We start from the raw sequence: 27,814 nt of genomic DNA, 5'->3' as shown, positions 1-27,814 counted from the left end.
AAATTAATTAATTGGGGATTTAATCATGCATGGTACTTTTGCTAACTAGAAGTGATTTGTGATTCAAGTTAACCACAGATTAATTGTCAAAGTTATTTTTCTATTATATTTGTAGAAAAGGTCAAAATTACCGTATTTTTCGGACTATAAGGCGCACTGTATTATAAGACGCACTATCAAAGAACGCCTATTTTCTGCTATTTTTCCATACATAGGGCGCATCGCATTATAAGGCGCGTTAAGTGACACTAGAAAGGGTGCCTATATCAAAGTGAACAGGGGTGGCGCCATGTTTCCCTTCCCCCACCGGGGGTGGTCGCTTGCCGGTGGAGCGTCTCAGTATACAAAATATAGCTCTTTCAAAGTCAAACGAGTGCTGGATATTAATCTACACAGATTCCTCTCCTGAAAACTGTTTATTTGGGTGAGTAACGTGCTTCAGTTTATTTACAGTAAGCTTAGATTTCCAGATGTCCACTAAGGCTTGCTGCACCAGCGTTAGCATAGCTATCCGCTAGCACGCTAGCTAGTCACCTAAACTAGTAAAGTTAACCCAAACTTAAACGACAGCGTTACACTGAGTAATCCTGCGTGTTCTGGTAAGACAGTGAGATATTAGCTAGCGATTCGTCCCCCGTAGCTTGTTTTAACACGGTAAACAAGCAGATTACAGGCTGATAAAACTCACCTCTGAGAGAGTTAGCGCTTAGCATCTAGCTAATGCTAGCCAGGCAAAGCAGCACAGACTTACAGGCCGATAACTCACCTCTGAACGGTGAACGCTTAGCGATTAGCATCTAACTCTAATAATACTGCTCCAGCAGTATTAAAAGTGCTAAATTTAGAAAATACTGATCTCTGAACAGTGAAAAAGCTAGCTAGCTAAGCGGTTAGCATCTAGCTAATGCTATTTATTGCTGCTCCAGCCTCGGAGCGGCACGGCTCTGCACGGAGTGTGTGTTTACTGCTCCTTACACCTGACGGGTAAAATTTTGATAATACTGATCTCTGAACAGTGAATAAGCTAGCTAATGCTATTTGCTGCTCCAGCCTCGGAGCTGCACGGCTCTGGACTCTGTATAGCACTGAAACTCTGTATAACGCTGCACGGAGTGTGTGTTTACTGCTACTTACAACCTGACGAGTAAAATTTAGATAATACTGATCTCAGTGAATAAGCTAGCTAGCTTAGCGGTTAGCATCTAGCTAATGCTATTGCTGCTCAGCCTCGGAGCTGCACGGCTCTGGACTCTGTATAGCACTGAAACTCTCTATAACGCTGCACGGAGTGTGTGTTTACTGCTCCTTACAACCTGACGAGTAAAATCCATACAAAAGGCGCACCGTATTATAAGACGCACTGTCAATTTTTGTGAAAATTAAAAGTTTTTAAGTGCGCCTTACAGTCCGAAAAATACGGTATATGGTATCATTTTGATATGGTTAAAAACGTCTTTCGTCTTTATTTTCGGTTAGCAACTGAATCTTGGGTGTAATTTAGTCAGTACTATTTGCTTCAGTTAAATCAGACTCTGGTTCGTTTTTGTTGTTGGTACGGTTCATTTTGGCAGGTGTTAAAACAGTAATCGCACTCTGGTGCAGACCAAAACAACCACACCAACAACCACAAGAGGAGGTGGTCTCGGTCCGGTGGGGTCGACTTGTGGTGAAAGAGTGTTCTGACCTTAATGTGACCCAACTAACAAACATTCTCCTCATGTTTGAGCTAACTTGCTGTTCAGTGCCAGTTTAACCTGACTAATTACCCTGATCATAACTACAGTTACTATTCTATTTAATTTTATTTTATTTATTTAGCACTTTTTACAACAGTAGTTATCACAAAGCAGCTTTACAGAGAAAAACAGGTCCACGCCTCTTATGAGCAGCACCACAGAGATGCCAACTATTATAGTGACACAGTGGCAAGAAAAAAAACTCCCTTGCATTAAGAAGAAGAAATATTGAGAGGAACCTACTATATAGTGCCAGCTCTGCTGCTGCTGCTTCAAATCTGCTAATCTGTGTCACAGTATGTAGCTCTCGATGCTCACGCCACACAACTAATCGGCCGTGTTCAGTATTAAAGTCACTTTGTACTGCACAAATATACTCTGGAGCCTCTTGCTATATTTACTTTCTTGCTTACAGATTGACAGCTCTGACCTGGCATTGTGCTTGCATGGTTTGTTGGGGCACGTTTTGGTGCGTTTAGCTTTGTGCCTCTGTGAAACCAAACCAAAGCGAGGGAAAAAAAAGCTTGTAAAGCTCAAAGTAAACAAACTCACCAACTGATTCGGACCAGAGAAATAAACTAAAGGTGTGAAGACAACCTTAAAGGCAGTTCACTAAGTACTTTGTTAATTTGGTAATTGAGAAATTTATAAGCCAAATAATTTATTGTACATTTCCATAATTGCTAAGTTATTCAGTTGCCAAAAATAGTCCTTTCTTTCAGCCCTTTCAACCTGTCAACAATCTCTGTAAACACGCCCCCAAAACCTCCAAACCACGCCCCCAGAATCTCTCAAAAAAACCCTTCTCTCAATACTCATACAGAGATTTATCCATGATGTGTTTAATTCATGTTTTTTAAATCCTTTACGCTCTGTGACATTTATTACGTTATAATGTTTATGAATTTAGTTATACCAGTGTGGGCAACACAAGCCAACAACTGCCAGAGGCAAAATACTGTGCTTTATTTTGTAAAATATAAATGATGATTATCTTTACACATAATTCCTGCAGTGCTGCATTTTTTATTTCTTCTTTGCTTTTTGTTCTAGATAACATAGCAGCAGAACTGGAAGCTAACCTGGGTCAGCTAGAGGAAATTACAGGCTATCTCACTGTCCGTCGATCGTACGCCCTCGTGTCTCTCTCTTTCCTCCGCAAACTCCGACTCATCCGTGGTGAAGTGCAGGAAGTGGGGTAAGGCCACCGCTCATATTTTTTTGGTTTTGGTTATTGCTTATTATATTATTATTATAGATTTTTTTTTACTTTGTGCTTAGTTTAATTTATTTGTCTTGACCTTTAATTTCCTTACCCATGGTTTTATGATTCTTACAAAAAAAAAAAAATGCTTTATCTTCTTTGTATAATATCTTATTTTTTTTATATCTTTTATATCTTATTAAAATGCAAGGTCTCTTTATTTATTTATTCTTTTTCTTTGACAATCCCTTCCCTACATATTGGCTCGGCAACATTGTAAGTGAGGACCATCCTCAATGTACTCCGAGTTTAAATAAAGGCTGATTGTTTGATATTAAACTCCACAGCTCTGCTGGATTCTTTTGATAGTATGAAAGTTTGTGTGATCTTTATTTTTTATCTCCTAAAGGAACTACTCCTTCTACGCTCTGGATAATCAGAACCTGCGTCAGCTCTGGGACTGGTCCAAGCACAACCTGACAATCCAGCAGGGTCGCATGTTCTTCCACCACAACTCCAAACTCTGCATGGCTGAGATACGCAAGATGGAGGAGGTCACCGGGACCAAGAACCGGCACGTCAAAAACGACATCGCCACCAAGACTAACGGAGACCAGGCTTCCTGTGAGGAAACACACAAACACACAGAAGCATACTTTAATTGTCAGGTTCTCTGGACATTCTAAGAATACTTTTATTTTACTTTTATGTTTTTTTTTGGTTTCGTTATGATTATTCTCTGAATTTAATTGAATTTAAATTTGATTTAATGCAATTTCTGATCCGTTGCACCCTACAATTAAAGCGGTTCTTAAAGGGTTCTTAAGTAAGGTCACCGGTTCTATTAAGAACAATGCCAATTCAGAGAGTCATTTGGATGCTTAAATTTGTAAGTTAAAGAACCCTTTTTCAGTACTACATGAAATTCCATTCCATATATTTTATCCCAGTCAAAAAATTAAAGCCGTTACTCCCCTAATTAATATCCACAGTGATTAGATTGATTTCCTCTGGAGCTGATGTTTGCATTGTTGTGTTTCGGTTCCTCAGGTGAGAGTCAGGTGCTGAAGTTCACAACGATCCGCACTCTCTCCGACAAAATCATCATCAAATGGGAGCCGTTCTGGCCTCCGGACTTCAGAGACCTGCTGGGCTTCATGGTTCTCTACAAAGATGCGTAAGTGACCCTGACTGCCAGGGTCAGCTCTTTCACTTCCCAGCTGTGTTTAAATGAATTACTATCAGCTATATCAAGCACAGTCCAATTCCTCATGTACTAAGGCTATTTTAGGCCATGCATTCACACAGCCCATTTAGCCTGCAACAGTTAACCCCGCCCATTTAACTTACACCATTTTAGCCCCACCTATTCAGCCTAGAATATTTTAGCCCCACCCATCTAGTCTACAGGCAGTTTAGCCCCACACATTCAGCCTAGAGTTGAATTACGTTCTGTTTAATAGTGTGTAAAACTGCGTTGTGCTCTGTCTCGTGTCCAGGCCATACAAAAACGTGACCGAGTTTGATGGGCAAGACGCATGCGGCTCCAACAGCTGGGTAATTGCAGATGTGGATCCTCCACAGAGAGCCACAGACGGTAAAGAGCAGCAGGAGCCAGGATACCTCATACTGGCTCTAAAGCCCTGGACCCAATATGCAATCATGGTGAAAACACAGCTCTCTGCTTCAGACGAACACCAGGTCCACGGAGCCAAGAGCGAGATCATCTACGTCCGCACCAATGCCACCAGTAAGATCCTTCGCCTGTTTAAAGAGACAGATTATCAGCTTAGAAGATGTATTATGTGATGCTTGCTATTTCTTTTTATTTATTTCCCTTCCAAGTTCTGTCTGTCCTGTCCTGTCTGTCCCATGCATTCTGTACCACTTAAAAATTCAGCCATGACTGCTTTTGTTTTAGCAGAAGCAGTGATGAGTACTTGCAGATAAAGACACAGAAGAATGAAAGAGCATCTTTCATTCATTTTAACTCCTAGTCAGTCCATTTCCGTTTCCTTCTTGTTGTTCCTGCAGCTGGTTGGCAGCATCTGAAAGCAAGTCGCCTTTTAGTGTAATGTTTGCTTCTTCTGTGTGTGTGTGTGTGTGTGTGTGCATGTGTCATTCAATTTCTGTGTCACTGTGTGAGAACTTAGGGTATGAGGACAATCTATAAGGCCATTTATTGATATATGTATATACAGTGCTGTGAAAAAGGATTTGCCTCCTACAGATTTATTTTGTTTTTGCTTTATTGTCCTTCTGATATTTTTCCAGTTATCAAACAAACTTTAATAACAGACAAAGATAACCTGGGTAAATACAAAAATTTATTATGATTATTTTTGATCATTTTGTTTATTAATGGAAAAAAACCTACTCAAACCAATCTAGCCCTGTGTGAAAAAGTGTTTGCTCCCCAAACCTGATAACTTGGTTGTGCCACTCTTGGCGGCAACAACTGCAGTCAAGCCTTACTGACAACTGACTGAGTCTTTCATCTCTGTGGAGGAATTTTGGTTCACTCTTCTTTACAGGATTGTTTTCACACACTTTTTTTCACACACAGGGTTTTGGAGCATAAACATCCTGTTTAAGGTCATCCACAGCGTCTCAATCAAACGTTTACTAGGCTTCTTCAAAACCCTCATTAAGTTTGTTTAAGCCATTTAGAGGTGGACTTGTTTGTGTGCTTTAGATCATTGTTCTGCTGCAGTTTCCAAGCCCACCTCAGCTTGAGATCATAAACAGATGGCCGGACATTCTCCTAAACAGTAAACAGTCAGAATTCCTGGTTCCATCTATTACAGCAGGTGTCCAGGCCCTGAAGCAGCAAAGCAGCCCCAGATCATCAAACTTCCCTCAACATGTTTTACATTTAATATCATGTTCTTTTTCTGAAATTATGTGTTAGTTTCGCACCAGATATAACAGGACACACCTTCCAAAAAGTTCCATTTTTGTCACGTTAGTCTAAGGAATATTTATCCAAAGTTCTGGGGATCTTCATTTTTTTTTTGACATACACTACCGTTCAAAAGTTTGGGGTCACATTGAAACGTCCTTATTTTTTAAGGAAAAGCACTGTACTTTTCAATGAAGATAACTTTAAACTAGTCCTAACTTTAAACAAATACACTCTGTACATGCTAATGTGGTAAATGACTATTCTAGCTGCAAATGTCTGGTTTTGGTGCAATATCTACATAGGTGTATAGAGGCCCATTTCCAGCAACTATCACTCCAGTGTTCTAATGGTACAATGTGTTTGCTCATTGGCTCAGAAGGCTAATTGATGATTAGAAAACCCTTGTGCAATCATGTTCACACACCTGAAAACAGTCTAGCTCATTACAGAAGCTACAAAACTGACCTTCCTTTGAGCAGATTCTGGAGCATCACATTTGTGGGGTCAATTAAACGCTCAAAATGGCCAGAAAAAGAGAACTTTCATCTGAAATTCGACAGTCTATTCTTGTTCTTAGAAATGAAGGCTATACCATGCAAGAAATTGCTAAGAAATTGAAGATTTCCTACAACGGTGTGTACTACTCCCTTCAGAGGACAGCACAAACAGGCTCTAACCAGAGTAGAAAAAGAAGTGGGAGGCCGCGTTGCACAACTAAGCAAGAAGATAAGTACATTAGAGTCTCTAGTTTGAGAAACAGACGCCTCACAGGTCCCCAACTGGCATCTTCATTAAATAGTACCCGCAAAACACCAGTGAAGAGACGGCTGCGGGATTTTGGGCTTCAGGGCAGAGTGGCAAAGAAAAAGCTATATCTGAGACTGGCTAATAAAAGAAAAAGATTAAGATGGGCAAAAGAACACAGACATTGGACAGAGTAAGACTGGAAAAAAGTGTTGTGGACGGATGAATCCAAGTTTGAGGTGTTTGGATCACAAAGAAGAACGTTTGTGAGACGCAGAACAAATGAAAAGATGCTGGAAGAATGCCTGACGCCATCTGTTAAGCATGGTGGAGGTAATGCGATGGTCTGGGGTTGCTTTGGTGCTGTTAAGGTGGGAGATTTGTACAGGGTAAAAGGGATTCTGAATAAGGAAGGCTATCACTCCATTTTGCAACGCCATGCCATACCCAGTGGACAGCGCCTGATCGGAGCCAATTTCGTCCTACAACAGGACAATGACCCGAAACACACCTCCAAATTGTGCAAGAACTATTTACAGCAGAAGCAGGCGGCTGGTATTCTATTGGTAATGGAGTGGCCAGCGCAGTCACCAGATCTGAACCCCATTGAGCTGTTGTGGGAGCAGCTTGACCGTATGGTACGCCAGAAGTGCCCATCCAACCAATCCAACTTGTGGGAGCTGCTTCTAGAAGCGTGGGGTGCAATTTCTCCAGCTTACCTCAACCAATTAACAGCTAGAATGCCAAAGGTGTGCAATGCTGTAATTGCTGCAAATGGAGGATTCTTTGATGAAAAACAATGTTATTTCAAATACAAATCATTATTTCTAACCTTGTCAATGTCTTGACTCTATTTTCTATTCATTTCACAACGTATGGTGGTGAATAAGTGTGACTTTTCATGGAAAACACAAAATTGTTTGAGTGACCTTTTGAACGGTAGTGTAAGTGAGACGGGCTGTTGTGTTCTTTTTGGTCAGCAGTGTTTTTTACTGTAGAACTCCCATTTTTAACCAGTCTTCTTCTTATTATTAAATCATGAACACTGACCTTAGCTGAGGCAAGTGAGACTTGCAGTTCTTTAAGTGTTGTTCTGTGTTTTCTCCTCTTGTTCTGATGTGTGTTGTTTGTGTTGTGCTTTTAGAGCCGTCTGTGCCGCTGGACCCAATCTCCTCCTCCAACTCCTCATCTCAGATTATCCTGAAGTGGAAGCCCCCCAACGACCCCAACGGCAACATCACACACTACCTGGTGTTCTGCCAGCAGCAGCCTGAGGCCAGTGAGCTCTACAAGTTCGACTACTGTCAGAAAGGTCAGCTCACACTCTTTTACACACACCATTCACAACCTTTGGGAAGGGGAAGTAGAGACTGGTCTGTTTCAGAATAAACCAGTACATGAAGTTTCATTAAGCAGTTAAATACCTGTTATCAAGACATGATGAACTAAACTTCACTAAAGGCCCCATATCATACATTTTATTAAAATAATAAAAATTACACACAGTATAGAACATAAAAATAAACAACAGTATGTTTGTGTGTTAATGTTGACAATACAATGTGTTTGACTGTAAGTAATAAAGAAAAAGTTAAGTATGACTGTGGTCCATAAACTTACTCAGACATTATATACAGTTAGCTCTACAAATATTTGGACAGTTTTGTGTTTCTATCGCAGTTAACATGACTAGCTTAATATTCGTGTTTTGCCATTTAGCACAAGCTAACACTAGCATGTGTGGTACTTAGTGTGGCCAGAAACAGCTTATTTGCATAAAGTGACCAAGCCCTTTAATGGCTCAAACTGGCAAGAATAAAGCTGCTGAGATTTTGTGCAAAGAACCTCATGAACATGTTTTGTATCACCTATGTACCAATTCTAACTATACATATTAGCTATAGTATGCTCTGTAATGCTTGCTTATAACCATAGAAATTTAATTTAAGCTAATTCTTCACATTAGCTTTATCAGTAGTAACTTACAATCTTAACTAGAAAAGTGTATTTCCTGAAGGAAACGCAGGATGGTTGCGCAGCTAAAATGGCACCCACCGTTCACTATGGTCATTGGAATAATGTTGCTAAGTGCTTGCTATGGTGTCTGTGATAAAAATAATAATATTAATGCAGAAAAACAGTATAGCTTTATGCGCATAACACTTTAGCAATGCGCAACCATAATTAATGGTAAATTGTCTAAATGATAGTTTTCTTTTATTAATTCTTAAAAAGAATGTCATAAATAATGAGCCATAAGTCCACTGCTATTAATGTTTCCTTTAGTCCAGTTTAGGGTGCGCAAGTTTGAGTTTGATAGCAGTAAAATAGTATTTATTTAATGAAACAACACATTACTTTGTTATAGCCTGTATGTAGCTGTTCATGAGCCCAGCTCATTGTGTACCTTTGAGACTTGACTTGGACTCTTGGCTGGTTTTGTGATTTTGAGCATCTCTTGTGCGTGTGTGCGTGTGTGTTCAGGTATGAAGCTGCCGTCTCGAGCCCCGACACAGGTGGACAGTGGCGAAGAGCAGAAGTGGAATCAGACTGAGGAACACGGTCAGGGAGGACGCTGCTGCGCCTGTCCCAAAACTGAGAAGCAGCTGAAGAAGGAGGCTGAGGAGACGGAGTACCGCAAGACCTTCGAGAACTACCTGCACAACGAGGTGTTCAGAATCAGGTAACCTCACCAACACCCAACACTTCGTTAAACCAGGACTTATCTCATCCCTTTCCTAGAAATGATACCTTGATGATAGCAGAATCACCTCAGGATCAGAGAGATGGTTAGATGTTGATGATGTCCGGATGTTTGTGGGCACTATAAATATAATTGTTGTTATTTTTATGATCCAAGTGAGGAAGCCTCCTTCAGGCTTGACAATACGGACAACATTTGTGTCAAAATACTAAATTTGTCTAAATACTATCAGTGTAATTCTGATATTGATATGAAAAATATAAAAGCTACAGAAAAAAATGCATAGAATACCCACAACCGACATCTGTAACTTTATTAAACGATTAAATGTATTTGACGATATACAGTACAGGACAGTTTAGACACTCCTCTTCTCATTCAATTTGTTTTCTTTCCTTTTAATGATTTTTTATATTGTAAGTTTAATATTGAAATCTATATTAAAGCTATAGAGTAACACATGCAGAATTCTTTTCTAAACAAAAAGAGTTAAACAAACCAGCGTATGTTTTACATTTTAGAAGTCAGGGGTTCTCAACCTTTTCTACCTTACAGCCCACTTGTTTACAACTTGAATGCGTCAAGACCCCCCTAATAATAATAATAATAATAATAACAACAACAATAATAAAATATCCAAAAAAAATCAGAGTATAATAAACTCTTGCTACCATAACTTTACCCTGAAACTGTGATTTAGGCTATCCAAATATAGTACATGACCTTCTTACTGGAAACATGCTCTAATATTGCTTCTTTTGTATTTGTACCTTTAAATATACACATAAGAGTAGCACGGTTTGACAGGGTAGCACAATTTGACAGAACACCTGATGACTCAGCTCGCCGTGTGGGCGTATCCGTGTGGGCGTATCTGTGTGGGCGTATCCGTGACGTTTTAATTCAAATGAAGCAATAGGTGTAGTCAATCATAAGTTTAAGATTTTCAAATCGACCTCATTGTGATATATAGTTCTATAAATCCGTGGTTGAAAGGCATATATTCTGTGTGTGTGTGTGTGTGTGTGTGTGTGTGCCTCTGTCACACACAGCGGGGCTGCGTTCCTTCAGCGGCTCTCTCTATATAAAAGAATAGGATGCGCTGTGCTGGTGGACGGGGAGAGGATGCTTCTTTCTTGCGTGCTAACACTAAAATTTGATTTTAAGTCGAGGGCCACAAAATATCGTTCTGCGGGCCGCAAATAGCCCAAGGGCCACGAGTTTGATACCCCTGATTTACAGTGCTCACTACAGACTACTGTCTCCCTCTGAGGATGAGCCTGCAGACCCCTAGAGGGTGCTTCACGGCCCCTGGTAGTCTGCAGCCCCCCGTCTGAGAAACCCTGTTCTAAGTAACACATTTATCTTTGAAGACAGATCTGCACACTCTTGGTATTTTAATCTCAGTGTCTTTATGAGGTGGAGTCACCTAGACTAGTTTTCTCAGCATCGTGAAGGAGTTCCTGGGGGTGCTGAACAATAGCAGTGTTATTTTTGGCAAAGGATTTTGATTTAGTTTTAGTCATATATGTCAATATATGGCCCTATAAGTAGCGACAGAGTGTGGTCTTACCATTTTTGTATCTGACCGCCTTACTGCAAAAGAGACGGGTACTGATTGGATGACAACCCTGCATGTCCGGCCTCTCCACTTACGCTAAAGTAGTAGTGATTGGATTTCTTCCTGGTCCCTACCTTTAACAAAACTAAATCAGTTCTGATTGGATGTCATCCCTGCCAAACATTTTCGTCTCGTTTTTATTCGTTGACAAAAAATGTCAGTTAATTTTGTCATCGTTTTTATTATTTTGTGCTGTTTTTATTTAGTTATTGTCTCATTTTTGTCTTGGAAAAAAGTTTTGTTGATGAAAACTATGACAAATTATTCGTCAACGAAATTAACCCTGAAAAATAGTTGCGGCTTTTCTCTTACACTGTCCTCCAGCTCATCTCGTTGGGTTTAGGTCAGCGGATTTTTTTTACTACATAATGTGCCCCTCAATTGTTTTCATGTCTTTAATATAAATCTACAATGTAGAAACTAAATTAAAATAAAGAAATAAAGACAAACATTGAATGAGAAGGTTTGTCCAAACTTTTGACTGGTATTGTATATTAATTGAATTATTGTCTAGCCTGAGTCCCCGCTCATAAACCAGAAATAAAAAAGGAGGAGGATGATAAAGGCTTTTCATGCAGTCAAGTGATCGGATCAAAAAAAGTGTAATAATGTAAAGTGTACACCGCTGCAGTGTTTGTCTGGTTTTAGGCTACAGTCTCTGAGTGTTTGTGCTGTGGAGCGTGTTGCTGGTGTGAACTGTAGGCTGTGAGGCAGCTGTTAGGAGCATGACCTTGAATGTGTGTTTTTTACCAGTGTGTTTCTCTCTGTCCTACAGAGTCTTTCAGACGGCTCTAAATCTCACATTCCTTCATAGTCTCAAACACACACACTCACACACACAGGCACAGACACTGAGTGACCCTGTGCTGGAGTAGACACAAGCAGGTCTTCTTTAGAAGGTCAGCAGGTTTAGTTTGCAGTTGAGTGCAGCTGTTTACTGTTCAGATTGGCTTTTTATCAGCTCTCTGTTTGGGCTGCTCAGAGGAGACTCCAGTTCTGCATGGCTCCAGACTATTAATAAAAGTATTAAACTATGTCTATTTTTCCATACAGTGCTTTCTTGGTATTGACTTTATTCAAATTCATTGGACTTAAATCTTCTTTTGTCATGCCACACCAATCAGCCATAACATCTGGGTCGACTGGCACCTGTCAGGGGGTGGGTACATTTAATTATCAGAGACATTTTGACAAGAAGTGAACTGTGATGGCTGTAAGACTGGGTCAGAATGTCTTCAAAACATCAGGCAGGTCTTGTGGGGTGTTCCTGGTATTCAGTACCTGCGTACAACTGAAGAGCTATCAGCAGGACAATGAACCACTAAATCTCTATATATAGTATCTCATAAGTAACTACACCCCTGATATTTTGTAAATATTTTATTATGTCATTTCATTGGACAACACTGAAGATAAGACACTTTGATACAAAGTAAAGTAGTCAGTGTACATATTGTATAAAAGTCTAAATCTGCTGTTCTCTCAGTTGTGTGCTCTTAACACACGACTATTAATGTCTAAACTGTAACAAAAATTCATACACTTCTAAGCGGAAATTTGGTGTTTTAGGTACAATTCTCTCATAATAGCCGCTGGACATTCAACATGGCACCTCATGGCAGGGAACTCTCTGAGGTTGTGAGAAACAGAATTGTTGCTCTCCACAAAGATGGCCTAGGCTATAGGACGTTAATTAAACCCCTGAAACTGAGCTACAGCACGATGGCCACTTTTGTGACATACTATATTTTCACTGTTGGAAAAAACCTTGTATCTCCAAAACGTCTTCTTTACAGGAAAAAACATTCTTTACTGTCAGTAAAAGTCAATGTAACAGGTTTTGCCAAGACTTTTTGGAGCATTTCTGTTGGACTGTGAGAAATGAAAGGATCAATGCTGGGAAGATTTGATTGCATCCGGCTACAAGAGCATTAGAGTGCTGGATGGGGCATCTCATTCCAGAGGACACTGTTCCACTGCTCTACAGCTCAATGCTGGAGTGCTTTATACCCCTCTAGCCCTCACCTGTCATTGGTTCATATTTACCACATATAGAGAGTGTCCTGTTCTATTGGCACTCTCTACATGCATTAGACAAGTGGTGTGCACTTTACATCTCTGTCAGCAATGGGTGCAACTTAAGCTTAAAGAATGCATTCAGTTAAAGGGGTGGAAACAATTTTTTCACTGTATATGTATATTAAACTAAAATCTTATAGCTGTTAAGAGCTGAGGGTAAGGATGCTGTGAGAATATCTTCTGTATGAGTTTGGACATTGCTGACTGGATAAATGGTGGAGACTTTATTAAAATTGTATTTACACTTGGAAACTTGGCTCTGAAGCTGAAGTCATCCTGCTCCTGACTTCATTTGGGTCTGCAGTATGCAGAGAAATCGCTGAGTTGTCTCCTGAGCTGTGGTTTATTAAATAAGGGGGAACAGTAGAGGCTGCCAGCTGCTGTAGTGATTTGGTGGTGGTTTACCACCGGCCTCACCAAAAACCACACACACTGCTCATCTGCTCCCTCTAGTGAGGCCTGGGAAAACAGTAACAATTATTTTAGTTTTAGGTATTGTTTTTTTTACTTTACTCTTTTTAGGGCAAACACAGAGCCTTGCAGAAGCATAAAATTCAGCAGTAAAATTGCTTGCATGTAAAAACTTTTTTAGATGAGTTTTACCAGCTCTGCTCACTGTTCATGAGGTGGTCTGGTAATGCTTTAAAGAACCACAGTACCACAAACAGTACCACAAATCTGTGCTTAGATTTAGGTCAAGAATTTAACTTTACTTTTGTACTGATGGTTCTTGTGTTTGGGATTGTCATTGCTCTGCTTAAAGGTGTGTGTGTGTGTGTGTGTGTGTGTGTTTGTATGTGTGTGTGTGTGTGTGTGTGTGTGTGTGTGTGTGTGTGTGTGTGTGTGTGTGTGTGTGTGTGTGTGTGTGTGAAGACAACATATCAGCTTCATCATGTTAATGGGATGTTCTCATATCTCCACAACATGATGTTGCCACTATCTTACTTCACTGTTGGGATGGTGTTTGCTGATTTGCATTACACAAAAAAGCTTAATATGTCCAAAAACTCCATATGAGTCTCATCTGACCATAATCTGTTTGATTTGTGTTCAGCCTAAATATTTTATCTATTTTATAATTGTGTTAATTATGTCTGTTTTTGTTTACAAACAAAAACCTGCACAAATGTCACAAACCAGAGAACAGTAGTATGTGAGTTGTGTAAATAATCTGTAACCTGTTTCTGTCTTTTTTTTTTAGGCCGTCCCGACAGCGCAGGTCCCTCGTGGGTGTGGCTAACCAGACCCATTCTGACTTTCTCACCACACCCTCCATCCCACCCAACACCTCATCCACCCCCAGCCCGGAGGAGGAAGCCGAGGCCAATAAGATCACACAGCTCGTCTACGCTAAAGAGTCCACAGTCATCTCCAACCTCAGGCACTTCACCAGCTACCAGATCGAAATCCACGCCTGCAACCACCCCACAGACCCTGCCCGCTGCAGCATGGCCGCATACGTCAGTGCACGCACCATGCCGGAGGGTAAGACCAATATCTAAAGCGAAAAAGTCAAATTATTTCAAAATCAGACAATGCTGTGCAACAGAGATAACTCTTGGTTTTCCTTTCCTGGAGCGGTCCTGATAAGAGCCAGTTTCATCAGAGCGTTTTTGTCTGCGCTTTTGACTGACTTTCATTTCTTAAAGTATTTTTTTTCTTTACTTAATCTGGATTAGAGCATTATTCAAATAGAGCTATTCACTGTATACCTGTTACTCTACCCCTTCACTACTTTACAACTGATGCTCTCAAACACATTAAGAGACAAAGAATTCAAGTAATTAACTCTTGTTTCCTTTCAATCAGGCAGTAATTTCTTAAAATGATCACATTTAATTTGCTTTGAGATATTTCTGAGCTACTTGTTTTTATTTGTAATTTTTCTCAGAGTTGTCATTTTGCCTGCTCAATGCCTGTTAGGAAGGAGTTAACTTAGTTTTACTAAATGTTTAGTTTTCACTCAGCCTACACTTTAATGACTAAAAGTTTAGTTACTGGCCCACTACAAACTGCTGCCTTCCCCTGAGGATGGACCTGCGGACCACTAGATGGTGCTTTGTGGCTCACTGGTGATCTTTGCCCACTTGTGCAGACTATTTTGTAGACTCTCCGTTGATTTGAAGCAGAACTATAATTCGGCCATACTCCTTCTTGCTGTGTGTTTGAAGTGTGCCCTGTAATCAGCCTGCAGGAGCAATTTAAGTTTAATTAAAGTGAACTGGATTAAAGTAAATGAGTTTATAATTAGTTTATGTTTGTGTGTTTTTGTGCAGATCATGCTGACGACATCATGGGTCCAATCACTTTTGAGGTTGCGGAGTATTCTGTTCATATCAGGTGGATCGAGCCAAAAGCTCCCAATGGCATGATCATCCTCTACGAGGTCAACTACAAAAGGCTGGGAGATACAGAGGTCAGAAACACACACACACACACATATATGCACATCCATACACGTACAGAAACACACAGCTGCACAAGCTCAACTGAATGTCCATCAGTAATGGGTGCACCATGTAAGCAGCTAAACTCACTCCTTAAAAGAAGTGTCTGATACTTCTGATTATGTATAGTGTGGATTCCATTCCTGTTATTCCATCAGCTTGGTCTCAGCGTGACTGAGACAGATAAAAGCATAAAAGACTTTAAAATTATTTAATAAGATTTATTTCGCATTCAAGGTGTAATGGTAACATAATTGTAAAAAGTATTTAATAACGTTGTTAAATCGTTGCTTGTATTGGACTAGTTTATCACATCATAACAGTCAAAAGTGAGAGTTTAAAGTGAAGCTGTGGACCCTGGCTGCACTCTTGAAAAGATTATCATCAGTCCTGTTGAAATGGGATTGGGCTCCATATCAACAAGCTGTTTTAGCCGGGTTGCGTCAGCTATGTGATCCAGTCACCACGGACAACTGAACACACATTTAGCTGGCACACTTTAAACTACGGAGCAGGAGTTTAGTCTTTCATGTCCTTAAGCTCACTTTAACTCTGTATACTGCTCATCCAGTCACAGTCCACAGCAGAACACACAAAACCTGCACAGGCTTATACACTGGGTGGAGTAGAAAAATAATAAAATAAGAATTGTGTTCATTCTGTTCAGTATCTAGATTAAGAGTGTCACCTGCAGGACTAGTTCCTGCCCTTCAGTTCTCATAAACACCTTAAAAAAAAGAAAGAAGAACTAATACATATAAAGCGTGGGAACATTTGATTAAATATATTTAAATATGTTATCTGTGTATCAACTCGTACAGCATTACGTGCAGCAAAATATGTTAACTAGTATGGAAGCTTTGTGGTAACCACAGTATGTGTAAAATAGGCTTAACTCTGCAATGTGGTTATTTGCTCTGTTATTACAGCCTTTAACAATCGTGTTCTTCAATGATACAAATGCAATAATTAATTGTACCATTAGTTTAAAAGTTTCTTTGTGTGTTTGTGTGTTTAGGAGTTGCATCACTGCGTGTCCAGAAAGAGCTATATCACGGACAATGGCTGTAAGCTAAGAGTGGTGCATCCTGGGAATTACACTGTTCGGATTCGAGCCACTTCACTGGCAGGAAACGGATCCTGGACAGAACCCACACACTTCTACGTGCAGGACCTCCGTACGTCTCTTTTCACAAACATACACTCACTACTGCACACGTTTAGGATATTTATGGATATGTGAAATGCACTACATGAATCTGATACATTATTATTCTGACCAAAACTGAAACCACAAAAAAACATTGACTGAAAGCCAAATACAGAACATGCTTTTACACAGGTTTACATTCATTTGCAAGTTTTTGTTTTCCATTGCATAAATTTATTAGCCAAAATGTATGTATTTTTGCTTTTCAAAAAGACAGCACATACAAAAGTAGAACAGTTTTATTATGCTAGCAGACAAACCAACAAAGCTTAAAAGAAGTGTACAAAAATGATTTTTGCTGCTACTTTAGAATGCCATGAATTTATAATCACAGAAATAGGAAACATATAATAAGGGTTGCAGTAGAAAGTATAACGGAGAGGAGAGAAGAGAGAAAGGTAGATTAATCTATATTATAATAAAGTTAGATTAATTTAATTAAATTTAGTAGCTTTAAAGTCATTGAAGTCACTGTTCGTTAAAAATCATTCTTTCTTTTCATTTATTTTGCTTGCTGAAAATTTGTTGCATCCCTAATATCAGTGCTGTGTGGAGCTGTCTAACCCAGCCATGCCCTTCTGTAACAGTACTCCAATAAAAATCTTCTACACAACAACTTACATTACAGCAGCGTAGCAACTAACACAACACCATTAACTAAAACCCTGAGAAGAAAATTAAGAGATATTGATGACACACTTGTCCTTCTGTTGTTCAGGTGTTGACCCCTCCAACATGCTAAAGATCGTGATTGCCCCAGTTATTTGCATCTTCCTTCTGCTACTGATGGGATTGGCCGGTTTCATCGTGTTCAAAAAGAAGTGAGTGAATGAAGAGTCTTCAAAGTGAGAGTTTAGGCCCTCTGCAGGCTGTGATTATCACACACTCCTCAGATTGTGTGTGGAGGTGTTTAATACGTTTTTTAACACGCTACGCCTCACTTGGGGACAGAAAGACTGATATTGTTAAATCTGCTGCTGTGTTTAGGTCTGCTCTGAATTTCTGTCCACTTGGATTTGGCTAAAACTGTGCATTTTAAATCTGTGAGAGATCGTTCTAAATGTGTAAGTGTGTTGTTGTTGTAAGTGTGTTTGTGTGCTTGTTTATGTCAGGCAAACTGAAGGACCAACAGGACGCCTGTACACATCACCCAACCCAGAGTACCTCAGCCCAGATGAAGGTGAGGAAATGGCCATCCTGTTTATACAGAATGATGATCAAATGCCCTTATCCTATAACTGAACATTATAAACTACAGTCTGACAACTTACTCCCATCACTGTCACACCACTGAATGTTCACCACAGTGCCGTCTGAAAACAACCTCCCTTTATTATCACTATTCCAGTCACCTGACTAAAGACAAGTTAAGATTTAGAGTACCAGTTAAAAAAAATCCCATTGTCCAAAAATCATATTTTACTATTTAAGATCTGAACCTTAAGCTAAACATTTTGCACACTGACCCACTGCCACTATGATCCGAAGATCACTGGTTTGAATCCAGGATCATGCTGCTCGCTTTGACTGCCAGAGAACACTATAGGCCTTTCTTTTTCCGGTTCTCTTTCTGGGTGCTGGCTACCCGGTGATGCAGCAGCAGTTCAAAAAGCTGGCTTCACATGTATCAGAGGAGGCATGTGCTAGTCTCACCCTCCCAATGTTGAAGTTAGTACTGAGTGGATGGGGTCATTACTCTTCCAAATTGTGTAGAGTTACTGTTACAATGAGACAGATAAACTGTTAAACTGATTACATGCTACATGCTTCTCGTTACATTCTTTATATGCATTGAACATATATTTGCATTAGAAATAACAACTGAGGTAACTAATTTTACATAAAGTACCAGTCAAACGTTTGGACACACTTTCTCCTCTGTTTTTTCAATTTAATTAATTTTATACATATAAAACACATGGAAAAAGTTAAGGGATGCATATGGAGTTACACAGTAAACAGTAAAAATATTTTGGTCTGCACAATCCCCTGACCTAAACCCAACTTAAGGTGATTTGGGATGAGCTGATCCACAGTTTAAAAGAAAAGCAGCAACTATTGTTCAACACCTCCGGGAACTCCTTCAAGACACTGAGAAAACTATTACAGTTGACTGTCCCCCATGAAGGCACTGAGATAGAAGCTTAGATTTTCAGATTTCCACTAAGGCTGGGTGCAGCAGCATTAGCATTGCCAGTTAACCGCGAACACTTGCCGCGGGGCAAGCCAGGCCAATATTAGCTAGCGGTTTATCCCACGTAGCTAGTTTTAACACGATAAACACCCAGACTACAGTCCGATAATACTCACCTGTGAACAGTGGAAGAGCTAGCCCTAAACACAGTTAGCGGCTAATGCTAATGCTGCTCCAGTTTTGGCACTGGAGAACTAAACTAAAACTCCTGTATTATGCTGTACTTCAGTGGAGTGGCTTTACTGCTCCTTACAAGCTAACTTATAAAATTCATACATAATGTGTTTTGATTACAGAATAATTCAGCGTCCGTACCTGTATAGCTTTAATGTCTTCAGTATTAAATATATACAATGTAAAAATCATAAAATGAAAGAAAACACATTGAATGAAATTTTTGATTACCTTGCATTATTTGACCTTTATGAAAACTAACATCACCTGCATTAAACTGTTAAAATAGCATGCACACAGACAGGGATTGGTGCAGCAATTGGACCAGTTAAGCTTAGTTAGCGTCTCTGTCTGATAGTAACCTCTAACGACCGCTAATATAACAGAAAGAAAATGAGCTGATAAAATAAATCCAGCTGGTGAGTTCAGAGTGGAGATGTGAATCCTGGCTCTCTGCAGATGAGCACAGTGAACTCTTAACCCTCAGCACCGCTTCAGTGATTCAGTAGAGGAAAATGTCTGAGATGTATCTGAGACACGTTGCCCCTTCCCCAGATTTCACCCGCACTGTTTTTATCTGTCCCGACTCACTAATGATACACAGTCACACACACACCCAGCCTAGGTGCATAGAGACAGACCATAATACTCCCAAACAAAAGTACTGGCCCTGATTACTCTGCAGCACTGCTACCACTCAAACTCACAGCCTGCCTTACACAACGTCACCCTCAAATACTGTGTGTACTTGTTCTCTTGTTGTAATACAGATAAATACAGGACCAAATGTCTGTTACTCGTACATTGAATAATAGGCCACATTTTGGATTATTATTATTATTGATCTGCTGTATATGTTTGTGGACACTCTTTCAGATTAATACATTCAGCTACCTCAGGTTTCACCCACTGCTGACACAGATATGCAAAGGCACACACATACAAAAAGCCTGTCTAGTCCTGGTAGAGAAATACTGCCAAAAGAATAGGACTCTTCGCAGCAGATAAACATGTACCTACTGGCACCATCTCTAACCAGGCATGGGCTATTGGGTATAGATCTTCCATTATTGAGCTGTGAAGCCGTGAAACTGTGTTCCTTGAAATGATGGTGCTCTATCCAATACTTACTGAATGAGTTCACATCCAGATCTTACTAATGGTCCTTTTGCTGAATGCAATCTTATCCTCACAGCAATGGTAAGAAGCTTTAATTCAAGCACAAGCAGGATGCTTATAGTCTTTATTTTGAAAGAAATAATAATGAACATGGGTCCCATTTAGTGATGTACAATGGTAAAATACCCTATTTATAAAACCCAATCGGGGTTTGACACAAAAATCACACCTTGTCAGTTTCTTATCTTAATAACTCAAGAATAAAGTACCACAATAATGATAACACAGAAATCATTGCTGTGATGTATTTTTGTCCACATAGTGTTTAGTGTACTTACACATGTCTAATATGTATGAGACATCATATAACCCTAAATGTTGACTGTGTCTGTCTGTCATCTGTGTGCAGTGTACGAGCCGGATGAGTGGGAGGTTCCCCGGGATAAGATCAGTCTGCTGCGTGAGCTGGGGCAGGGCTCGTTCGGTATGGTGTATGAGGGTATAGCGAAGGACATTGTAAAGGGGGAGCCGCAGACCCGCGTCGCTGTCAAAACTGTGAACGAGTCAGCCAGCCTGAGAGAGCGCATCGAGTTCCTCAACGAGGCATCTGTCATGAAGGCCTTCAACTGCCACCATGTGGTGAGAGAACACACACACACTGCCTGGCCAAAAAAATATCACTAGCAAAGAAAAGGTCACACACTAATATTTACTTGGATCGCCTTTTATTTTTAATTGCGATATGCATTCACTGTGGCATTGTTTCAATAAGCTTCTGCAGTGTCACAAGATTTATTTCAATCCAGTGTTGCATTCATTTTCACCAAGATCTTGCAGCATTGATGATGGTAGAAGTCTTCTCCATCACATCCCAAAGATTCTCAATGAGGTTAAGATCTGGACTCTGTGGTGAACAATCCATGTGTGAAAATGATGATCTCATGCTCCCTGAACCCTGAACTCTTTCACAATTCCAGCCACATGAATCCTGGCATTATCTTCTTGGAATATGGCTGTGCCATCAGGGAAAAAAAAATCCTTTGATGGAATAACCTGGTCTATATTCAGTATATTCAGGTAGAGTCAGCTGACCTCATTTTTTCAGCACATACTGTTGCTGAACCTAAACCTGCAGACCAACTGCAGCAACCCCACACCATTTGCTTACTTAAATCCAGGTGAAGACATTTTTTGGCCAGGATGTGTAGACCTACTTACACTGTTAAATACAACTACTCTTACTATAAACCTGGTAACTGTTCTGTCACTGGTTGACAGGTGAGACTGCTGGGTGTGGTTTCCAAAGGCCAGCCCACCCTGGTGGTGATGGAGCTAATGACCCATGGTGACCTGAAAAGCTACCTGCGTTGTCTCAGGCCTGAATCCGAGGTAAGCCCCCCCCACACACACACACACACATACACACACGCATATATACACGCACACTCACCAGGGGCCATATGTATAAACAGTAACTGCATTTGCATGCATTATATAATTTCATTCGATTATTTCATAATCTATAAGAAACAGATTTCTGCAGAAAGCAGGATTTTAGCTCAGTAATGGTATTTTATTAGAGTATGCAAACACCAAAGTATTAACCAAAGTATTCTCAAGTTTGTCAGTCTGCTCATGCATTAAAAAACATACCATGGTAACAGAAATATATGAGCAGTAAGCACCTGGGAGATGGGGACAAACACTTGTAGCGATGCTGAAACGAAGGATTTAAATAAGATACTTACACTCCTCCTAAACAACACACTGCACTGACACTTTATCATGTTACTCCTCTTCATTCACACTTATCCATGCTGCTCTAGCAAAAGTGCTTTATGTACTTGCACTCTGGTTTCATGTTGCTGCTACTTCCCTACTCTCCTAATTATATTATGTGTTTTATTTTTATTTTTATCTGATTCATTCTTATTTTATATTTTATTTTATTTTATCTTGCATAACAGTTGTCCTTTCAGGTAGAACTGGACTGTGAGAATACAATTTCGTTTCATCTCATGTACAATGTGATGCAAATAACAAAGTCATCTTAAAGTCTGAAGATGTGAAGCTAATTTTCTGCCTAATTCAGTATTTGAGATGATCCTGTTCAGAGAGGTCAGAGTTTAGCTTTAAATAATCATGACTACAACACAAGTATAGCTTTTTTATTTACTATTCAGAACAGGATTTTCCTGGTCGTCTGGGCAGGGTGTGAGAATATGAACTGCTCTGTGTGTGTGTTTCTATCAGAATAACCCCGGCCGGCCGCCCCCCACACTGAAGGAGATGATCCAGATGGCTGCGGAGATCGCAGATGGCATGGCCTACCTGAACGCCAAGAAGTTTGTGCACAGAGACCTGGCTGCCAGAAACTGCATGGTGGCTGAGGATTTCACAGTTAAGATTGGAGGTATGGAGCGTTGTTTACTTTAAAGGCTTTAGGTATTTAATTATTATTGTTATGTGTGTCTTAATTGTCAGAGAATGAGAGCGAGTGATTCAAAGAGAGAGTAAGGAAGAGAGACTGAGTGAGTCAGACTAAGAGTGAAACTGAGGGATTGAGTGAGTGAGCAAAACAGAGAGTGAGAGAATGTGAGTGAGAAGGAGTGAGAAGGAGTGAGTGAGGAGGAGTGAGTGAGGAGGAGTGAGTGAGGAGGAGTGAGTGAAAAGGAGTGAGTGAGAGGGAGTGAGTGAGAGGGAGTGAGTGAGAGGGAGTGAGTGAGAAGGAGTGAGTGAGAAGGAGTGAGTGAGAAGGAGTGAGTGAGAAGGAGTGAGTGGGAGTGAGTGAGTGGGAGTGAGTGGGAGGGAGTGAGAGGGAGTGAGAGGGAGTGAGTGAGAAGGAGTGAGTGAGAAGGAGTGAGTGAGAGGGAGTGAGAAGTAGTGAGTGAGTGAGAGGGAGTGAGAGTGAGTGAGAGGGAGTGAGAGTGAGTGAGAAGGAGTGAGAGTGAGTGAGAAGGAGTGAGTGAGAAGGAGTGAGAGTGAGTGAGAAGGAGTGAGTGAGAAGGAGTGAGTGAGAGGGAGTGAGTGAGAAGGAGTGAGTGAGAGGCAGTGAGTGAGAAGGAGTGAGTGAGAAGGAGTGAGAAGGAGTGAGAAGGAGTGAGAGGGAGTGAGAGGGAGTGAGAGGGAGTGAGTGAGAGGGAGTGAGTGAGAGGGAGTGAGAAGGAGTGAGAGGGAGGGAGTGAGAGGGAGTGAGTGAGAGGGAGTGAGAAGGAGTGAGTGAGAGGGAGTGAGAAGGAGTGAGTGAGAAGGAGTGAGTGAGAGGCAGTGAGTGAGAAGGAGTGAGTGAGAAGGAGTGAGTGAGAAGGAGTGAGTGAGAAGGAGTGAGAGTGAGTGAGTGAGAGGGAGTGAGTGAGTGAGAGTGAGTGAGAAGGAGTGAGTGAGAAGGAGTGAGTGAGAAGGAGTGAGTGAGAAGGAGTGAGTGAGGAGGAGTGAGTGAGGAGTGAGAAGGAGTGAGTGAGAAGGAGTGAGTGAGGAGGAGTGAGTGAGGAGGAGTGAGTGAGAAGGAGTGCGTGAGAGGGAGTGAGTGAGAAGGAGTGAGTGAGAAGGAGTGAGTGAGAAGGAGTGAGTGAGAAGGAGTGAGTGAGGAGGAGTGCGTGAGAGGGAGTGCGTGAGAGGGAGTGCGTGAGAGGGAGTGCGTGAGAAGGAGTGAGTGAGAAGGAGTGAGTGAGAAGGAGTGAGTGAGAAGGAGTGAGAGTGAGTGAGTGAGAGGGATTGAGTGAGAGGGAGTGAGAGGGAGTGAGTGAGAAGGAGTGAGTGAGAGGGAGTGAGTGAGAAGGAGTGAGAGTGAGTGAGTGAGAGGGAGTGAGTGAGAGGGAGTGAGTGAGAGGGAGTGAGTGAGAGGGAGTGAGAGGGAGTGAGTGAGAAGGAGTGAGTGAGAGGGAGTGATTCTGATTGGTGTTTGTTGTTTGGGGCAGATTTCGGTATGACCAGAGACATCTATGAGACAGATTACTACAGGAAAGGGGGGAAGGGGCTCCTCCCCGTCAGGTGGATGGCCCCAGAATCTCTGAAGGACGGAGTCTTTACTGCACACTCAGACTGCTGGTGAGACACACACACAATATAAGATATAGATTTTGATTAGCATTAATTATATCGGTTAATGGAGGCTTTCAGTAAATGACTGTAAACTGTAAATAACAGAAATGGAAATAGTAGATAGGGTTAATCCGGAACAAATAAGCCAATCCACAATAAATAAGTAATTGATCACAATCAAGCACTAAAAATAATGTGATTAATTTCAGTTAACACACAACATGATTAGTTGTGATTTTCACATTTATTTGCTGATATGATTAGATGTGAATAATAATGATTATCACAATTTATAACTTTAATGTAATTATAACTATTAGCTATACAGGATTAGTTGAGTTTCATTCTCAGTTTTTTCATATAAGTAATAGTAAGTAATAGTTTCATTAATTGCAGTTAAATCAAAATTAAGTTATAAATTCACCAAATAATTATTGAACAATGTGATCATTTGCAGTTAGCTACAGAATATTCTATCATGATGAGCCTCAGTAAATACTGCAGTTAATGATGATTATGTAGAAAGATAAGCAGAGCGATGATTAACTGTGTGTGTGTTGGCAGGTCGTTTGGTGTGGTGCTGTGGGAGATCAGCACTTTAGCTGAGCAGCCATATCAGGGTCTGTCCAACGAGCAGGTGTTGAAATTTGTGATGGACGGAGGATACCTGGACCGGCCGGACAACTGTGCTGACAGACTGTGAGCTTTTAATGTGTGAACTTCAGTGTGGAAGAATTCATTAAAACCGTCCCCCTCATGTTTCTAAACAACCTGTCTCTCTGTCTCTCTCAGACACAATCTGATGCAGATGTGCTGGCACTACAACCCCAAGATGCGGCCCACCTTCCAGGAGATCATCGAGATGCTGAAGGAGGAGCTGCACCCGTCTTTCCAGGAGATGTCCTTCTTCTACAGCGAGGAGAACAAGCCCCCGGAGAGCGAGGACTTTGACATGGACATAGAGAACATGGAGAGCATCCCTCTGGACCCGTCGTCCTACTCCCAGCGCGAGGGCAGCGCCGACGGGGACGAGGGCTCGGCCGTGGGCCTGCGGGGCAGCTACGACCAGCATGTTCCGTACACACAGATGAACGGGGGCAAGAAAAACGGACGCATTTTATCGCTCCCTCGCTCCAGCCCCTCTTAATGGTGCCCCCCCCCCACGGGCATCCTCTCCTCCAGCCCGACAAGCTTAACCGTCTCATCGGTTTATCTCTTTTTTATACGGTCACTTTTATCACACTCTAGCTCCGCGCCGCCCTAAAACAGATGGGCCAAACACTCAGGATTTTAATTTCCTATTTTTTTCTGCTGCCACATTAGTACCATAACACAGGGTGCCACCTGTTCTTTTTTTGTTGTATTTAACGAATTGAAAGAAGACAAAGAAGAAGAAAAATGCACATCACCCTCAGCTTCTCCTATTTTTTTTTTAACGTTGCCAAGTTTCCAGAACTGGTCTGAATGGAACAAACTGTGAATCTGAACCTCAGAGAACCAGAAGGCTGCTCATATATCACTCTCTCTCCCTCTCTAGACTTTAATGGACCTCCCTGGCTGTTCCTCCAAAAAGAACGATGAGAAGATAAATTAAAGTGGCCTTATTGTATTTGTGGCTCGTCAGTACAGAGTCCAGGTCTTTGTGCTGAAGGCGGACATACCAGAACAAACTGCTAATGGCTACGAACCTCCACATCTCTCTCTCTCACTGTCTGTCTGTCTGTCTATAAATGTATGGGCTATTGAATGACATGTTTTTGTTGTGTAAATAAATCACATCACTTCTACAGATACGTTTCTGCACATTTTAATACACAATAACTGTTTATTTACTTCATTTAATGAGCCCAAGTAATAGAAAACCTAACTGCCCTCAGGTTTGTAAATGTTAAACTGAGGTAGGGTGTCATTCCCCAGTGCATTCAGTCTATAAGCTAACTAAATAATGTCTCAAAATTCAACTCATCTGCATATATCTCTATGTAGGGTCAGCTGCGCTCATTCAAGCTGATGTATTAAACACTGTTTCAGCCCAGGCTGCTTACATTAGTTTTACAATGAGGCGCACAGCCAATCATATCAGAGCATGTTTACATATAATAGTCTTAAAGGCACAGTCTGTTTAATTTTAAGAATATAAGAATAAAGCGGTGTTTTAAAAAAGATAAAAGAAAGAAAGGAAAGAGTCTAGCTCAGGGTTTGGGAAATAAAGTTCAAGCGAATTAAAGGATTTGAGTTCTTCAACATAAGAAATAGTTACAAGCATTTTATATTGTTCTGATATGAACAGTGAATCAGTGAATTGTGCTTTAAAATGTGCAGAAAAAATGATAAAAATGACTGCGTTTGTCTGTCATTTAAAGAACCATGCCCAAACTGTATACACCTCTCTCTCTTTTCTAAGTCTCTCTATCTCTCAGTATTTGGGATCGTGCAGAGGACAAGCCGACCTTCGGACTTTCTTATTTATTTGTTTCGTCGTGTTGAACATTTTCGGCTGAAAGAAACTGAACTTTTTTCAGGACATTTGGACAGAAAGAGTTCCTCGGATTGACCAGTAGTTGCTGCTTTGATATATTTTAGTGGGTATAGATGATTAAAAAAAAAAAAAGTATATATGAATATATTATTGTTTTGTTTTTTGTTTTTTTGTACATAGTCGATGATGTCCTTGTTAAAGAGTTGTTGGCGGTTGTAGAAATGTTTTTACATGTTTATTTTTTTGTTTGTTTCTGATCTTTTTTTTTTTTCTAATTCAGAAATCATACTAATCATCATCTGAAGCTCTGAGCAATCGGCTCAACCCAAGTGTTCTGGATGCCGGAGCTTCAGACGTGGACATGTGATATGGATTGAAATTACTGCTGTTAATAAAAGCAGCCAGGTGCATTCGAGTCGAGTGCATGGAGGTTCTTCTGTTCTCCTTTCTCTGTGACGTAGCTCTACTTCAGTTTTTGTGTTCGTTTGGAGCCTTAAAGTCTAATTAAATATGTAGATCATGTTTACACCTGGTCAATTCATCAGTTTGGGTTTTATGACAATAAGTGGAGAAAGCCAAGAAATCCGATCACTTTAACAACTTCAGGAGGTGAATTGAGACATATTTAAGCCACGGAATAACAGTGTAAACTCAGCCATCTCCACAATGCATTCAACTACTAAGTTCAGTGTGACAAGAGGGTTTACATATTCTGTCCCACACAGCATTCAGATTTCAGTCCAAATAGCTGGAGACACATTTGTTTCTATGATAATATTTTACTTTGTGGTGATACATGTTCTTACCATATCAACAATATGATTTAATAAATCATAAACAATAAAAAAACACACACAAAACATATGACAGTTGTTATAACTATTTAAAAATGGTTTAAGGGGGTAGTTTATTTTGTAGTTGAACAGTAGAACCAAACAAATCCTAATTTAAATATTTTAAAATACAGAAAACATTTAACTTTTTAACATGTAACTATTTTAACAATTAGCTATTTTGCTGAATAAAATGCAGACAGCAAAACTCAATAATAAGACTAAATCATTTTAAAAAAGAAGTCAACTTTATATTACTACTTTTTCTCATCACTTATAAATACAGGACACGCCCTGAATCATGGAAATTAGTTCAGTAAAGGT

General features: G+C 40.4%; 1 protein-coding gene across 1 annotated transcript in view; it reads left to right on the top strand.

Annotated features, from left to right (window-relative positions):
• insra (insulin receptor a) overlaps positions 1-27,072 on the top strand; it is a 159,999-nt gene extending 132,927 nt beyond the window's left edge. Inside the window, exons 5-21 of the mRNA XM_007236326.4 lie at positions 2,790-2,934; positions 3,350-3,564; positions 3,991-4,117; positions 4,440-4,690; positions 7,734-7,901; positions 9,074-9,272; positions 14,195-14,478; positions 15,270-15,409; positions 16,459-16,618; positions 17,369-17,471; positions 17,763-17,830; positions 20,547-20,776; positions 21,416-21,526; positions 22,391-22,550; positions 24,055-24,184; positions 24,743-24,877; positions 24,971-27,072. Coding sequence (XP_007236388.3) covers positions 2,790-2,934; positions 3,350-3,564; positions 3,991-4,117; positions 4,440-4,690; positions 7,734-7,901; positions 9,074-9,272; positions 14,195-14,478; positions 15,270-15,409; positions 16,459-16,618; positions 17,369-17,471; positions 17,763-17,830; positions 20,547-20,776; positions 21,416-21,526; positions 22,391-22,550; positions 24,055-24,184; positions 24,743-24,877; positions 24,971-25,325 — 2,981 coding nt within the window. The 3' untranslated portion in view covers positions 25,326-27,072. The remainder of the gene's footprint in view (positions 1-2,789; positions 2,935-3,349; positions 3,565-3,990; positions 4,118-4,439; positions 4,691-7,733; positions 7,902-9,073; positions 9,273-14,194; positions 14,479-15,269; positions 15,410-16,458; positions 16,619-17,368; positions 17,472-17,762; positions 17,831-20,546; positions 20,777-21,415; positions 21,527-22,390; positions 22,551-24,054; positions 24,185-24,742; positions 24,878-24,970) is intronic.
• Positions 27,073-27,814: the final 742 nt, after the last annotated feature.

Source organism: Astyanax mexicanus, chromosome 8 (genome assembly GCF_023375975.1).
Source record: "Astyanax mexicanus isolate ESR-SI-001 chromosome 8, AstMex3_surface, whole genome shotgun sequence".
Classification (NCBI taxonomy): Eukaryota; Metazoa; Chordata; class Actinopteri; order Characiformes; family Acestrorhamphidae; genus Astyanax; species Astyanax mexicanus.
This window is presented reverse-complemented; position numbering and strand designations above follow the sequence as displayed.